This window comes from Amyelois transitella, chromosome 29, assembly GCF_032362555.1.
Source record: "Amyelois transitella isolate CPQ chromosome 29, ilAmyTran1.1, whole genome shotgun sequence".
Lineage (NCBI taxonomy): Eukaryota > Metazoa > Arthropoda > Insecta > Lepidoptera > Pyralidae > Amyelois > Amyelois transitella.
The window spans coordinates 3534939-3549986 of NC_083532.1; the positions used below are offsets into that span (position 1 = coordinate 3534939).

General features: G+C 37.4%; 1 protein-coding gene across 2 annotated transcripts in view; it reads right to left on the bottom strand.

Annotated features, from left to right (window-relative positions):
* Positions 1 to 228: 228 nt before the first annotated feature.
* Positions 229 to 15048, bottom strand: part of LOC106132232 (uncharacterized) — a 68158-nt gene continuing 53338 nt past the window's right edge. Inside the window, exons 12-20 of one of the 2 annotated variants that reach the window (XM_060952634.1) lie at positions 14369 to 14736; positions 13095 to 13304; positions 12306 to 12512; positions 11969 to 12095; positions 11400 to 11564; positions 10620 to 10728; positions 8454 to 8750; positions 7611 to 7911; positions 229 to 7074 (exon numbers count right to left, since the gene is read on the bottom strand). In XM_060952634.1, the coding sequence (XP_060808617.1) occupies positions 6963 to 7074; positions 7611 to 7911; positions 8454 to 8750; positions 10620 to 10728; positions 11400 to 11564; positions 11969 to 12095; positions 12306 to 12512; positions 13095 to 13304; positions 14369 to 14736 (1896 nt within the window). In that variant the 3' untranslated portion in view covers positions 229 to 6962. Of the gene's footprint in view, positions 7075 to 7610; positions 7912 to 8453; positions 8751 to 10619; positions 10729 to 11399; positions 11565 to 11899; positions 12096 to 12305; positions 12513 to 13094; positions 13305 to 14368; positions 14737 to 15048 lie in introns of both variants that reach the window. The other variant, XM_060952633.1, reaches the window with a different exon arrangement.

The following is a 15048-nucleotide window of genomic DNA, read 5'->3' on the forward strand; positions in this document are numbered from 1 at the left end:
AAATGGTATAATAACCAAGAGTCACGACCAACATCACCAGGTTTCTTTCTCGTAGGCCTTCAGGTAGCGTTTATGTAAGTACATAATCAGTTGGTCCACAAGGAAAACGTGAATAAACTCCTATTATTTAATTTTGCATAGGTTTTATTATAATCAAGGTCCTAGGTAATATTAATATAAAGCTTTATTATCAAGACGAGGAGGCGAGTAAGAAATAAAACAAGCAAATGAAACAGAATCGTCGCTTTATTCAGCAATTTCCAGTTGAAAAAAAAATATCAACAAAACTACACTTGAAATTCTGAACATGACTATTTTACAAACAATTTACAGCAATTTTTTTTATTTCATAATAAACGGAGTTTTTGACCGAACCCACGGAACGTTGTGAAAGCGTGATTTGACGCTGCTACAATAAAACTAAGGGTAAAAAAAGTAATATTTACAAGAAAATAAGGTACTACATCGTACTTGCAATGAGACCACACATAGCGTAGACAAAAAATGATTTACGCCGCTCGCGCGGGTCCGGTCAACGACTCGGCATTGCCTAAACTAGAAATCAGAAACTTATGAGGTACACTTGTTCCTAACCATTTTACTAAGCGTATGTTAACGGCCCCAAAAAAATGAGGCCTATTTTTTTTACATTTTTTCCCAAATTTGCAGCCTTTTTGTACAGTATATGATACTTACTAATTATATATGTATACAGACATAGTTAAAACCGTTACATATTTTTTTTTGTTGCGAGATATTTTTCGTAGCACACATCTGAAATGCTATGAAAAAGATCCCACTGAATTTTTTAAACCTTGAAAAACAGGACATTTGCGTAAACACGACTCGATATATTTCGCATAGCTTACTTAACCCGTGGCTTCTCTCGTAAATTTAGTAAAATTTTACAAACATTTACAAGAGATACCACGGATTATAGTTTCTAGTTACATTAAAATTCGTAATCACGATATTTTTGAACATTTTTATATTTTTCTGCAAAATATCTAATTGAGAAAGAAGTGAGTTGAACGGACAAAGATAAAATTTGAATTGGATCCCGAAAAAGAAACTACATTTTAACATCGTTTATCGTCAAATAAACAAAATGGCGGATTGTCTAACACCTGTTATGAGTACATTTAACGAAATAAAACAAAATATAGCTTTCGTTGAATTTAAGAAGGAATGTGCCAAATAATTAAAACAAATCTCTCTTTAATTATAATGAAATATAAAAATCGTTAGACATTCCGCATCTTAACGTTGGTAAAATCACATTATTAAACACTATCTACATGGTGCCTACAAGTATTTAATATTTTAATGGACACACTCCTAAGAATCTACGTTAAATACCAATAATAATATAGACATTGTTACATTTTCTTGTGGTAATAACATTAAGCATTTTAATAAATCAATTTTGCCAGATGGTAAAGATCACTTGCGGTTTTTTCTTTTTATTTTCATCGTTATTTGAGAAATAAATATAAAAAATTTCTAAAAATATTCGGTTTAAGTATTATATTATTATTCTCACTTCTGCGTCATATTCAACAACTATTCTTACATGTACAGTCGTACAGGAGAGACATCTAAAAGTTAAGTGTAGTTTCTTTAACAGTTTTTTCTTTATATCAATGGATAGTTAGAATCGAGTAGTAGGTATTTTTTTTTAATTTTTTTTTATAAATCAAGAGCTACATATTAATAATGCTACACTGTAGCAACAATTTTTTTTTAATTTTTATTTTTGTTTAGTTTTGGGTTTTATTTTTTATTCAAAAGCAAAACTGGTTATTACTGGGGTTCCCTACGAATTTTAAGGCGACTAATACATATTTTTTTTTTATTAAGCAGTTATTTAAAAACATACATTACAAATGTCTTTAAGTTTAACTGTTGATTATTATGAAGTTTTTTTATCATGTTACGTAAAAAATAATATTTTTGTTTCTTATTATTGAAAATACCTACAAATCGTCCCTCCATCTTAATATGCGCAAATCTCATAAAGTTAACATTTAAAATTTCGAAAGTGTTCTTATTCTTAAGAAATAATTTCTTTTTTTTTTTATTTTAATATTCTTTCGATGATCCCTAAAATTTATGCTGTTTTGCTTGTTTGGTTGCACGTTAAAATACGAACTACTAATTAAGTATTTCAAAATAAGCTTATTTGACTGTAGAGAAATTTACTATAATTGATTGGAACATAATGCAGGGTTCAGGCATTTCGTAGGAAATTTTACATTTTTTTTTTAATTTTAGTCCGTGTTTACTGGCAGATTATAAAAAGCCCGTTCGTTTTAAAACTAATTTACATGACTTATTTTACACTGGGTACGGCCAGCCCTCATCAGAAAAAAAAACTAAGTTCTTTCCAGCCAGGTGATTAACAATATACACATAAAACTATATAATACACAATAATTAATGGTTATATTATACACAAAATTACACATTTATATACCACCGTCGACGAAACTTAACGTAAATCTACAGAATGTTACTATTTTACGAGGTCAAATGCCAGATTCTTTGTCCCGTCGTAAGCAAAATGAGCGTCTATTCAGTGCCAAAGCTTCTTTTCAAAAAACATACACACATCACGTCTTTAACCTTTACGTGGTAGACAGAAATAATAATACGAGCCGTTACATTAATTTTGAAAATTGATAACAATTTTATGTTAACATAATTACATATATGTAACTCGCAAAAGAACTTTGGATGAAAATAATCTCTTTTAAAAAAACCGGCAAATTTTAATCGCCTTATTGTATTTTAGTCTCGAATGGAATCGATAAAACGCCTGTTTCCCATGGGGATAGGCAGAGACTATGATTTTCACTTGCGTCCTCTACGTCCTAATAAAGCTAATTTACGATCTGATACTAAATTGTCTGTCCTATCAAAACTTCAGTATCAGAAACCATTAGGCAATTATCGAAATTCAACTTTTTATATCGTGTTGTGTATTTCCTATTTAAGAAAGAGACAGCGCTATTGGCGTTATTGACACTCGTCAGTTAGAAAAATATTAACTATGTCACAGCCACTAAAAATAACATTTTATATTCCTTACAGCGTATGTTTCTTACTGTTTTAATTAGAAAGTATTTTTTATATTTCTGTCCATTTCTCAGCGCATTAGTAAGATACGCGCAAACCATAATTACCATTTTGTATGAAACGGCAGTTTTAATATTTTTGGGTCAACAAAACAATTGACTAAAGAAACTTTAAGTGCAAATAAATTTAGACAGTAATGATGAAGTATATGAATTAAACTAAGATTAATATTAACACAGGAAGCGTGTTTTCCGTTTGAATCTTGTTGAAATGAGCATAAAGACTAAATAACATTAGTTCAATTTAAATTTCCTATTTTAATATCTGAAACAAAATTTCAGAAAATTGAAGAAACTAACTTATCCATGTTCGGATGAAATATTTGTAAAGATTTTATTTCCAAAAAATAGCAGTTATTTTTGTCCAAAGAATACAATCACATTCTAAAGTTACTTTATTCGCATCAGAATAATGAAATTCGTACAAGATTTTACTAAAACACATTAGACGAGTTAATCAAAAGTACACACGCATTGCGTGTATTTCAATAAAACCTAATAATTTTTGCCGACACAAAAATAATAATACCCTTTTCTTAGTAGTACATATTTATATAGTGTTGTATCATCATATTCATAATTTTTTATATATGATCGTGGACTAAATAATTTGACTTGTTTTTTTTTAAATAATTTTGAATAATCGTCATGGCCAACAATTCAAACGCGTCCTATCCGGACCCCAGGGTCCTGTGACCACATCGAGACAGCGAGGTTATCATTGCCAAAATATTATGTCTCATTAACTATGAGATGACCAAAAATTGAGAGACAGGACATATGTCATATATGTGATCTCCGTGGCCCAGTTCAATAGATGCTTAGAAAATTCCTAGACCAGATTAGATCATATTTTTTTTTAACAATATGATCGTATGACCCGCACCCACTCATAAAAATACCTTAAGCTAACAAGCGCTAACATTGATGTTATTACATTTAAAATTTAATAATTTTTCATCATGAGTAGGTCCGAGCCCGTATCTGTTGCTTGTCAGAAATTTGAGGGGAATAGCAACCACGGAAATACATACAAGTTGGACGCCAAACTCCTAAATAAAAACACGCCATTTTGGTTCCACTCCTATTCCGAGAATTGTACCTCACTCTTTGGCTGAACGAAGTATATCCGAGATAAATTACCACATCCGAGGTTCATTTTGATCAGGATGATTTTTTCAACACCAGTAAAATTTTATGATAACTTCAGTGCACCGCTATTATAAGTGGAGCAACTAGAGATATTTTTGAAGAGTCAATCACATTAATGTACTAAAATTTGACTGCTATTGAAAAAGTCACCCGTCACGCGCTACGCCGTATTTATCGCACGAAGAGCTATCGCCGTTTCGCTTTTTATTATGACGTGAAACGAGACAGCGATAGTTATTCGCGCGATAAAAACGGCGTAGCGCTTGCGATGCTACGGTGTTTGGTTCAAGTCCTTTTAGATTGCAATTACTAGTGAACGTGTGATTCTGTCCATCAAAATCAAGTAATGAACACAGCGTTAAAAAGAATTTTCTTAGGCGTGTCGATTATCATTGTGGACTATTTTTTGACACACACGCATAACATCTTTATCCGTGACGGAATAGACAGAGCCAATATTCACATGTTCGGCTTTTTAACGTCAAAAATATTTCGTATTACTTTTTATTCCTTCTTGATTCTAAAACCCCTTTTTACATTTATTTTGTCTTAAAATGTACAATATTCAGTGTTTCCATTATTTTTTACTGTTTTTTGTATTTTTTTTTAATATTTTCATAAAACGAAAAACATAGCTAAATTATTATGCTTTGTTCTCATTTACATTTTAAGACATCGACAGCGTAAGCAAATATCAAAGCTACGGAATATTTATTGTTAAAACTAGACGACAATATTATACACGTAATAATAATTACTTGTAGGTTCCACAAATTTTGATTAAAAAAAATTACAATTATTTGTATTTTTTTTACTTTTTAACATTTCATTTGTTTCAATAAAGATTATTATAGAATAAAAACTGCTTCTTTTGGCAAACAATGGTTTTGAAACTAAACATAGATACAGCATCCGGCATATAACTTGAACCTAAAATTTAGTAACAATTTTTCATATAAAAATTCTTCTGCGCAGCGACCATAGAGTAGAATTTCGGTTCAACTTACGCGCCGGACACTGTATTTCCAATATATAATATATGTATATAAGTATTTTCAATCATATCCCACACATAGGCATAAACCACAAAGAAAACACGGTAAGAATCCTGCATTTTTTTTTCCTTTACAATGCGCTTTTCTGTGTAGTTTGTGCCTTAGAAATTGATAAGATCTAAATAGGTGTACAAAAATATTCTTTAGACGATTCTCACTTGATGACTGATAACGCTGCTGACGCGACAGTATGAATATGACGCGGTAGATTAATTAAATCCAATTTAGTATAACATCTTAATACAGCATGAGCAAAAACACTATTTAATAAAAATTGCATTGAAGTTATGGCAGAAAATAAGTTTCACGGAACGTTATAATATAATAGAACATATTTGGAATAAAAATGCAAATTACTTGACGTGACAATATGTATGTATGTATGTATGCAAATTACTTACTACTTGTTAGACTACATAGACATCGTGTGAGAAAATCCTTTACAAAGAATTGATTGTAGGTACTATTTGCACTCAGCTCTAAAATATATTTAAATTAAGAACTCAACATTTCGCTATTTAAATTTAAAACTGATTTCTTCTATCAATTTTAAATCCGTGATTATAAATACGTCCAGTTTTAACAATAGAACGATAATACAATGTCATAACCATAGATATTTTTTTTTAATTTATTTTTTTTATCAGCGACGCAGTGTTTCCCGCGCCGCCGCCATTTTGTGGGCGAAAATTAAAATGGCGACTCAAACAAGGTTACGAAAAATAAAGAAATTAAATTAAGTTTCATAATTCTTTAATATCACATTTGAATGCAACTAATTGTTAAATTCACAATACATTACACATTTAATGGGATCGTAACGTGCTCGTCATTTGTGGGATGATGGAATCAATTACAGATGAAAAGGGATGTTCATTTATGTTCGGCAAAGGGAGGACTTCTAATAGTAGGTTATATTAAAAAAAAAACATTACTTCCCGTAAAGTTTCTTACTTCACAGAGTGCTCTTAGGCTTTGAAACTAATATTTACCATTTCTAATAATTGGATAAATGCCCAAAAAATGATGATGATGAACACGCAGTTGATAAAATTAAGATAATATTATTTAAAATATGTTTGTATTCTAATCAGGCCCATAGTGACTCACAATATTGGTTTCAGATTAGTATTAATAGTAGACAAAATGAAAGGTTAAAAAAAATTGAGCTTAAAAATTATTTCAAAGCATGTTTGTAATTTTATGTGTAAAAATAAACATATTCAAACCAAAACCAGAGAGAGGGTAAGTATTCTATGCCGTTTAATACCAGATAGACCTTTAATTTTTCTGCTATTTTTTCCTGTAAAGAAATTTAATAAAAACTAAGAATCTTCTATAAAAAAATCTATCATCAAGCCAAAAAGCTGAACGTGGCCTATCAGTCTTCAAGACTGTCAGCTCCGTCTTCCCCGAAACGGACATTGACGTGACTAATAAATCATAATCGCCAAAACCACATCAACCAAAATCGAAATCCCACCAAGCCAAACGCAAAAATCCTTTCATCTGTAACGGACTCAAAACGTAGCATCCCCCTGCTGCCCCCAAAAAAACAATGAAACACCGAGATCCCCCCGCTGCCCCCGGAACACTAGCCGGCGCGCGCGGGGCGGTGTCACGTGACCTCCATGAGCGCGTCCGCGGCGCGCCGCCGGCCCGCGCCCGGCTCGTCCTCGGCGGCCGGCGACGACGACGACGCGGCCGGCGCGCGCGCCTCCACCATCTCGCTGCAGGGGGAAACAAACACACGTTCCTAAACATGTTTATATATGTGTATATGCTGGTCTAGTAACGAAGAATGTATGCCAGCTGGTCCCTATAATTTGTAAAAGTCAATCAAAGTTATGGCAAATGAGCTTGGGATTCTTTCTTTAGGCGATGAGCTAGCACCAGTCACTAAATAAAAAAAAGAATAGGACCACTCTCTCTCGTTCCCATTGATGGCGTAAAAGGCGACTAAGGGATAGGCTTATAAACTTGGGATTCTTCTTTTAGGCGATGGACTAGCAACCTGTCACTATAATCTCAATTCCGTCATAAAGCCAAAAAGCTGAACGTGGCCTATCAGTCTTTTCAGGACTACAAGATATAGACGTGATTATATGTATGTATGTATGTATTGTGTCAATAAAATGAAATATGGGGCTCTTCTTGTTAGCGATGTGCTAGCAACCTGCTGCTATGTGAATCTCATAAAAACTTGATATAAGTGATACCATACAAAAGAAAATATATATATATATATATATATAAAAATACTCACGCCACGGGCACGGGCCGCGGCTGCGGAATGAGCCGCGCCTGCCGGCCCTTCAGCTGCGCCGTGGTGAACGCTATCGCCTGCACGTTGGCCGACAGCGGCTGCCCGCCGGGACCGGAAATGGCTATTTTCGGCCCGGCCCGCGGCAGCACTGTCGTTTTTTGCAGTAAATTCGCGACGACAGTGTTGGGCACCCGCGCTTCGGTCACTTGTAACGGTCTACTTTTCAATTGTATCTGTTGTCGCGGCGGCCGTACGGGGAGTGTGGGTAAAGCGGCTCTGACTATCGCGCGCCCGTCTATACCTGAAAATTTATAGAGTAAATTTATTAATATAATAAGATGTAACCTAAACTAATAGACATACGATCGGTCGCGCAAATTTTGTCCGAAACACATAATTTTCGTTTGTTCGTTCGTTTAGTTTAATCACAATATAAGTTTTTAATACATAATCATTTTTAATTTTAATAGTGTGGCATTCGGTACAGGAGAAAGTCACTATCAGTCTCTTTTGATATCATAAGGAGCAGTTTAGCAGAATTTTGCTAAATTTTCTTAAGTGGACTTCAATGTTTAAAACTATTATGACAATGTGAATTATTTTTAATATATTAATTTCATATCAGTTATTTTTAAATAACCAGCAATTTTATTATTTTTTTTTTATTTCTAGCCAGTTTTGTTGAACTAAAATAAGGATATTTTTTTCTTTTCCAATAAATATACTGTCCGTACTTTATTTAATCCAAAAAGTTTTAATGCAATTCTCTGCTTAATTTATTTTATTCATCTTTTTTTTTCTGTAAAAAAAAAAACAAAAAAAAAAAAAAGCAACAACCCTCACCCAAGGAAACCCGCTGCGGCTTACCCGCCGCGGGCAGCTCCCGCCGCCTGTCGTCGGGGCGGCGCGGCGGCGGCGGGCGCAGCACGTTGAGCAGGTGCGGGCCGCGCGCCAGCTGCCCGCCCTTGATCTCGAAGAACTGCGCCACGGAGCCCGGCGCCGCCTTCAGCCGCGCCTCGGCCAGCGGCGCCAGCGACACCACGGCGGGCGCGCGCCGCTGCAGCAGCTGCGCCTGCGCCGCCGACAGCGGCTGCGCGTGCAGCACCTTCAGCCGGCCCGGCACCGACAGCTTCACGCCGGCTGCAACCACGTGCTCATCGTGTACTTCGTGCGGACCACTCGCATCTCATTCCCTTGGATGTCGTTAAAGGCGACTAAGGGACAAACTTGAGATTCTTCTTTTAGGCGATGGGCTAGCAACCTGTCACTATTTGAATCTCAATTCTAGATATCATTGAGCCATACAACCGAAAGTGACCTATCAGTCTTTTCGGGGCCGTTTGCTCAGTCTGTTCCGCAAGGAATATTGACATTATTGTAATGTATCTATATAATTAAGTAGAAATGACGTGATTAAAGTGTTTGTTAGCATTAGTTTAGATACTTGACACTAGATGGCGCTGTGCCGTATAGGAACTCGCTATTGTTGTTCGCTGTTAAATAAAACGATAAAACAAAAATGGTCTTTTTATAAAGAACTTCGAAAAGAATCAGTGCAGTGTTTAAGTGACTCCCTCAATCGGTAAGGTGTGAAAAGTGTTAAATACAAACACCAGAAACATTTTTTTAAATATTATTGTTATAAAAATCCAAAATTTTTGTTATAAAAATTTTCAAGCACCGACGTAACGACCAGGCCAAAAAGATGAAGAAAACGCTGCAGTGCAGTTTGTTACCGCTTCTTCTGCACTGACGCTTAGGAACCGACAACTAAGCTTAGTTTCAAATAATTTATTTCACGTCAAACCAAAAGATAATGACAATAATATTGTAGGGGCAAACGTTTAATGTGCTTAGGTAGCATAAAAATCTAGACTAGTCGTTTCCACATGTAACGATTCAGTCATCCCGCAACGTGCAGTTCTTGCGCACGTAACACAGTAAATAATATTTCTTATATTACCTATTACCGATCATCCAGTTAGCTTAATACCCGCACACTAAACTCTACAATATATTAAGTGATTTTTTTTTTTGGACAAATTACACAGATTGAGTTAGCCTCGAAGTAAGTTCGAAACTTGTGTTACGAGATACTAACACAACGATACTATATTTTATTATAAATACTTATATAGATAAACATCCAAGACCCAGGCCGAACAGAGAAAGTTCGTTTCTCATCATGCCCCGGCCGGGATTCGAACCCGGGACCTCCGGTGACACAGACAAGCGTACTACCACTGCGCCACAGAGGCCGATGATATTGAAACGTCACATAATTTCCAAAGTTTGCATTAACAATGTTCATCACATCTAGAGGGTTGCCATCTCAAAAATTTGGAAAACCGGACAAGACGCGAGAAAACCCCGGATTTTAGAGTCCGAAAGCCGGACATGTCAACAAGATCTTTTAAACATATACAATGCAATAAAAGACATTTGAAAATGTCATAAATAACAAATTGTAAAATGATTCTGTGTTGTTAAAATATTTATTCATTACTAGAGGCCGCCCGCGACTTCGTCCGCATGGAAACCCTATCAATCCCGCGGGAACTCTGGGATAAAAAATAGCCTATGTGTTATTCTGGGTCTTCAGCTACCTACATACCAAATTTCATGGTAATCAGTTCAGTAGTTTTTGCGTGAAAGAGTAACAAACATCCATACAAACTTTCGCCTTTATAATAGTAGTAGGATTTTAACAACACAGAATCATTTTACAATTTGTTACAAATTTGTTTATTTGAATCAGCTTTTTTAACGGTGAATATAATTGGTTCGTCGGTTGATCGTGGTGTGCGAGTAGGTATAGTGCGTGTCCCGCGGGCGGCCCAAATTTTTTTTATTTATTATTTTTTTTTTAACCCGGTCTACAAATGAAACCTTCCCCGGACGCTCCCCGGATGCCCTCTAAACTAGGACAAATCCGGGGAAACCCGGACGGATGGCAACCCTGATCACATCGCACCGAAGCCGTGACCTTGTAATCTGAATGACACTCACGCGTCTCCCTCTGATGGTGCACGGGCACGGCCACCGCCACCGACGGGAACGGCCCGTTGGGCAGAAGCACGCCCGACGTCGAGGTCAGCAAGTTGTTCTGGAGACGCACCTGGTGGACAAAATGATTGTTTAAAACTTAAGATTTAATTGTATAGATATATATGTACATACGAATAATCACGTCTTTATCCATCGCGGAGTAAACAGAGCCAACGATCTTCAAAGTAAGTAAGTAGTAAGTAAGCAAGTTTATTTGCGTTAAAAGTGGTATTACAGGTCAAAAGACTGGTAGGCCTCGTTCAGCCGTTTGTTGTTTAATGATATAATTGAGATTTAAAAAGACGACATCCATGAGAATGAGACGGACTGGTTCTATTCTTTTTTTTATTGGTGCCAGGATACTCACGGCACAATTAATTGTAGATATTAAGAGAATATTATCAATTATTTACTAAAAAAAAAAACATTTTTTTGATTAATGAATAAGGACCATCTACAAAAAGCGATTATTTTAACGCCATCTACAAAAAAGCGACGAAATCTTGTATGTACACATTTATTTATTTTGTATGTATTGTATATATTTTGCATTTTGCATGTGCACTTTATCGCACCACCAACTTAATGTATTTGAGAATACCAAACGGCATTAAGCCCGCCCTTTATACTTTATCTTTAGTGCAATAAAGTTTTTCAATAAATAAATAATAAAAAACTATCGATATCAAATCTATCGACAGTTCTACAACACTAATCGCAATCGTGTCAATGCCCCCCGACCTTGATGCTGTCGGAAACGGCGACGGTGACTATCTGCGGCTGGACGTCACGCCGCGGCGCGCTGGTGATGATGTGCTTCTTCAGGGGAGACTGGGCCGTTTGCACCGTTTGGAGTTGAACGCCGTGGGGGAGCTGGACCTCTTCGATCACCTCCTTCTTTTCCACCTGTAAAGATGTACAAACATACATATAGTCACGTGTATCTGTATATCTCTCGCGGGGTTCGACAGAGCCAACAGTCTGAAAGGCCACGTTCAGCTGGGTGGCTTTTGTGATGGAATTGAGATTCGAATAGTGAGAAGTTGAACGCATAAAGAATGCGCGCCGCCATGGAAATTTTAGCAAGGACATTGACAGACAAATTTTCACACTCCATATTAGAGATTCACTTCATATACATATTTCACGCGCCTGTCCCTATGTCTGTCTGTACGTTTGTATGCCCGATACTGAGACCCAGGTTGCGGCACGTGTGTGGAGGTAGCTGGACAGCGGGCTACCTTGGCGGGCGGCAGGTCGTCGCCCCCGGGGCGGGCGGGCCCGTGTGCGGCGGCGGGACAGCGGGCTACCTTGGCGGGCGGCAGGTCGTCGCCCCCGGGGCGGGCCCCCCGCAGCAGCACGGGCTCGCTAGGCGGCTGCGACACGCGCACAGCGCTGCTGCCGAAAGCGTAGCTTTTCTTGCCAGAGTCGGCGCGCCTGTGTGGGTAAAACAAAAAAATATATTAAATATGGCGACGTCTTTAACAACAGACAGGGCGTCGGTGGTCGAATCTTTGATTAATATGATTAAGATAACTAACTAGACCAGGAGCTAAATAAAACCTATAACATACTGAAAACGACATTCTATGCTAAAGGTCTACACGATTAAAAAGTTGAACGAAGAAAGAAATACTACCAACTGACCTGTCCGCACTCTGGCCTTGCAATAAAAAAGGTTTCTCATCGCTGACCAGATCCAGGATGTTGTCTGTCAGCTTCTTCTCGTCCTTCATGTCCTCCTCCAGGGTCTTGAGATCAGTCTCGGACAGTATGCTCTCCACTTGGGCTTCGGTGAGTCCGGTAAAGTTCTCCGGTAAGAGGTCTTCGTTGCTAATGTCTAGGCTGTTGCCGCTGTGGGAAGGACAGTTGATAATAAATAAATATATACAGGACAAATCACTCAGAGTAATCTTGCCTCAAAGTAAGTTCCAGACTTGTGTTACGGAATACTAACTCATACATACATAGAATCACGCCTTTTTCCCGGAGGGGTAGGCAGAGACTACATCTTTCCACTTGCCACAATCTCTGCATACATCCTTCGCTTCATCCACATTCATAACTTTCTTCATGCAAGCTTCTTTGCCAGCACGTCCTTACTACTACGATACTATTTCAGGATAAGCGCCAGGAAATCATGTTTAAGACTGTGATAAAAGATAGTTGCTATGATAACTAACTAATTATTGGTGCTGAAATTACTTATTCTGTCAATTTAGTCCAGTTACCAACAAATTTTTTGGTAATAAAATAGTATATTATACACGATGTGTGCGAAATGGCCATTTTGGAGACATCACTAATGTCACACACCAACTGCCAATAATGATTAAAGAAATTAACACAATCTTACACCATGGTATAGGCTGTAACACCATCATAGTAGTAGGTCACCAAACGCTATCATCGTAGAAAATATACAAGTTTCTTCACCTGACGTCGCCCTCGTTGGGTAGATCGGCGTAGAGCGATGCCAGCGTGAACTCCCTGGTGGTGAAGGTGTCGAGGTCCTCGGAGGGAGGCTTCTCCTGCGGCCGCAGCTCGCAGGCGATGAGCGCGTGCGGCGACAGCGGCCTGAGATCCGGCTCGGGGCTGGGGGGCGGCGGCGGGGAACAAGGGGGGGTTTTCGGTCGGAAGTGTAACCTGTATTGGTAAGAAACACATGATTTTACTAAACCGTACATACATACATACATATTATGGTTACGTCTATATCCCTTATGGGGTAGACAGAGCCAACAGTCTTGAAAAGACTGATAGGCCACGTTCAGCTATTTGGCTTAATGATAGAATTGAGATTTAAATAGTGACAGGTTGCTAGCCCATCGCATAAAAAAAAGAATCCCAAGTTTGTAAGCCTATCCCTTAGTCGCCTTTTACGACATCCGTAGGAAAGAGATGGAGTGGTCCTATTCTATTTTGTACTGGTGCCGGGAACCACACGGCACTAAACCGAGACGTTTAAAAATTTCATCAAGGTTGACGTAAGTTAAGCATACGACAAATCATATTATTTATCGACAACTTAAGCTTTAAGTTGCTTAACCGCATAATATGCTCTTAAACAATCTTATAACAACAAAACATTTGCTATGGCGCACGTATACGCCTAGCGGACCTCAATCACTTTTTGACTTTGGAACTTTTAACATATACAATTACAGTTAAAAATTGTTTGAATAGCAACCCAAAATAAGTTAAGGTTATGTGAATAAGCAATCTATTTTGTCACTTATTTATGAGAGATATCTTCCTGTTTTTAAGTAAACTCCAGACTTACAAACACATATAATCCATCAGTTTTTAACAATATTCTGACTGAAGCTCAAATACAGAACTGATTCAAAGGTATTAATTTTCCATTACACCACAGAGGACATCATCATTAAAGCAACTCCTTCCGTCAATCATGACTAACAAAATAATATAGCTTTAATCATAAAGTGCCGTATGGTTGCTGGCACTTTAGAATAGACAACTACATATGGATTTCGTAAAAGGTGACTGAGGGATAGGCTAAAACACTTGGATTTCTCCATTTCGCCGAATAGGCTTGCAAACTGTCACTATTTGAATCACAATTCCATCTTTAAGCAATACAGCTGAATGTGGCCTTTCAGTCTATGTGAGACTTTCGCCTCTGTCAACCACGTACGGGATAAAGACGTGATTATATGTATTTATCATAAAGTTGATACTAAACTCACCATTTCTTATTAACCTCGTCTATAAACTGCTCGAACTCCCTCTCGACCGGATGCAAACTCTCGTCAGAGTCGTAACTACTGTCACTGTCACTGTACACGCGCTTGCGCATCACCCTGTCCAGATTCTCGCGCACCATACCGTCCATAGTCCTTGCACTAACACTAATATCACTGTCTTGAGGTAACACTTCAATTGGTTCCGGTTTAACGTCACTTTTGATTTCACTTTTGATTTCCTCGGATAACCACAGATGGGGGTTGTGTTTGAAATGCGTCCGGAAGGCGTGCCTCCACGGATGCTTGCCACCCGAGTGGTAGTCCCTGGATATCTCTTTGGGTATCCGGTGCGATTTGGTCTCGATTTCCTCCTGAAATTTTTTTTTGACATTAATCACATAGTCGCTCTGCGTTCAAACATGCTGTAAAGGGGTTCTTTCTTCGGCAGATTAATGATGGGTCATCCTAATTATATATTTTATGTATGTATACGTATTTATAGTGTATATTATGTATCTTGTATGTATTTACGCATTTTTTTTTGTAATGTATGTATTTTGTCAGTATGCATGTGCACTTTATTGCACCACCAACTTAAAGTTTTTTCTGTTTGGTCAGCTGGTTGACTGGCAGAGAATGCCAAACGGCATTAAGTCCGCTTTTTGTACATTTTTGTTTTTGTG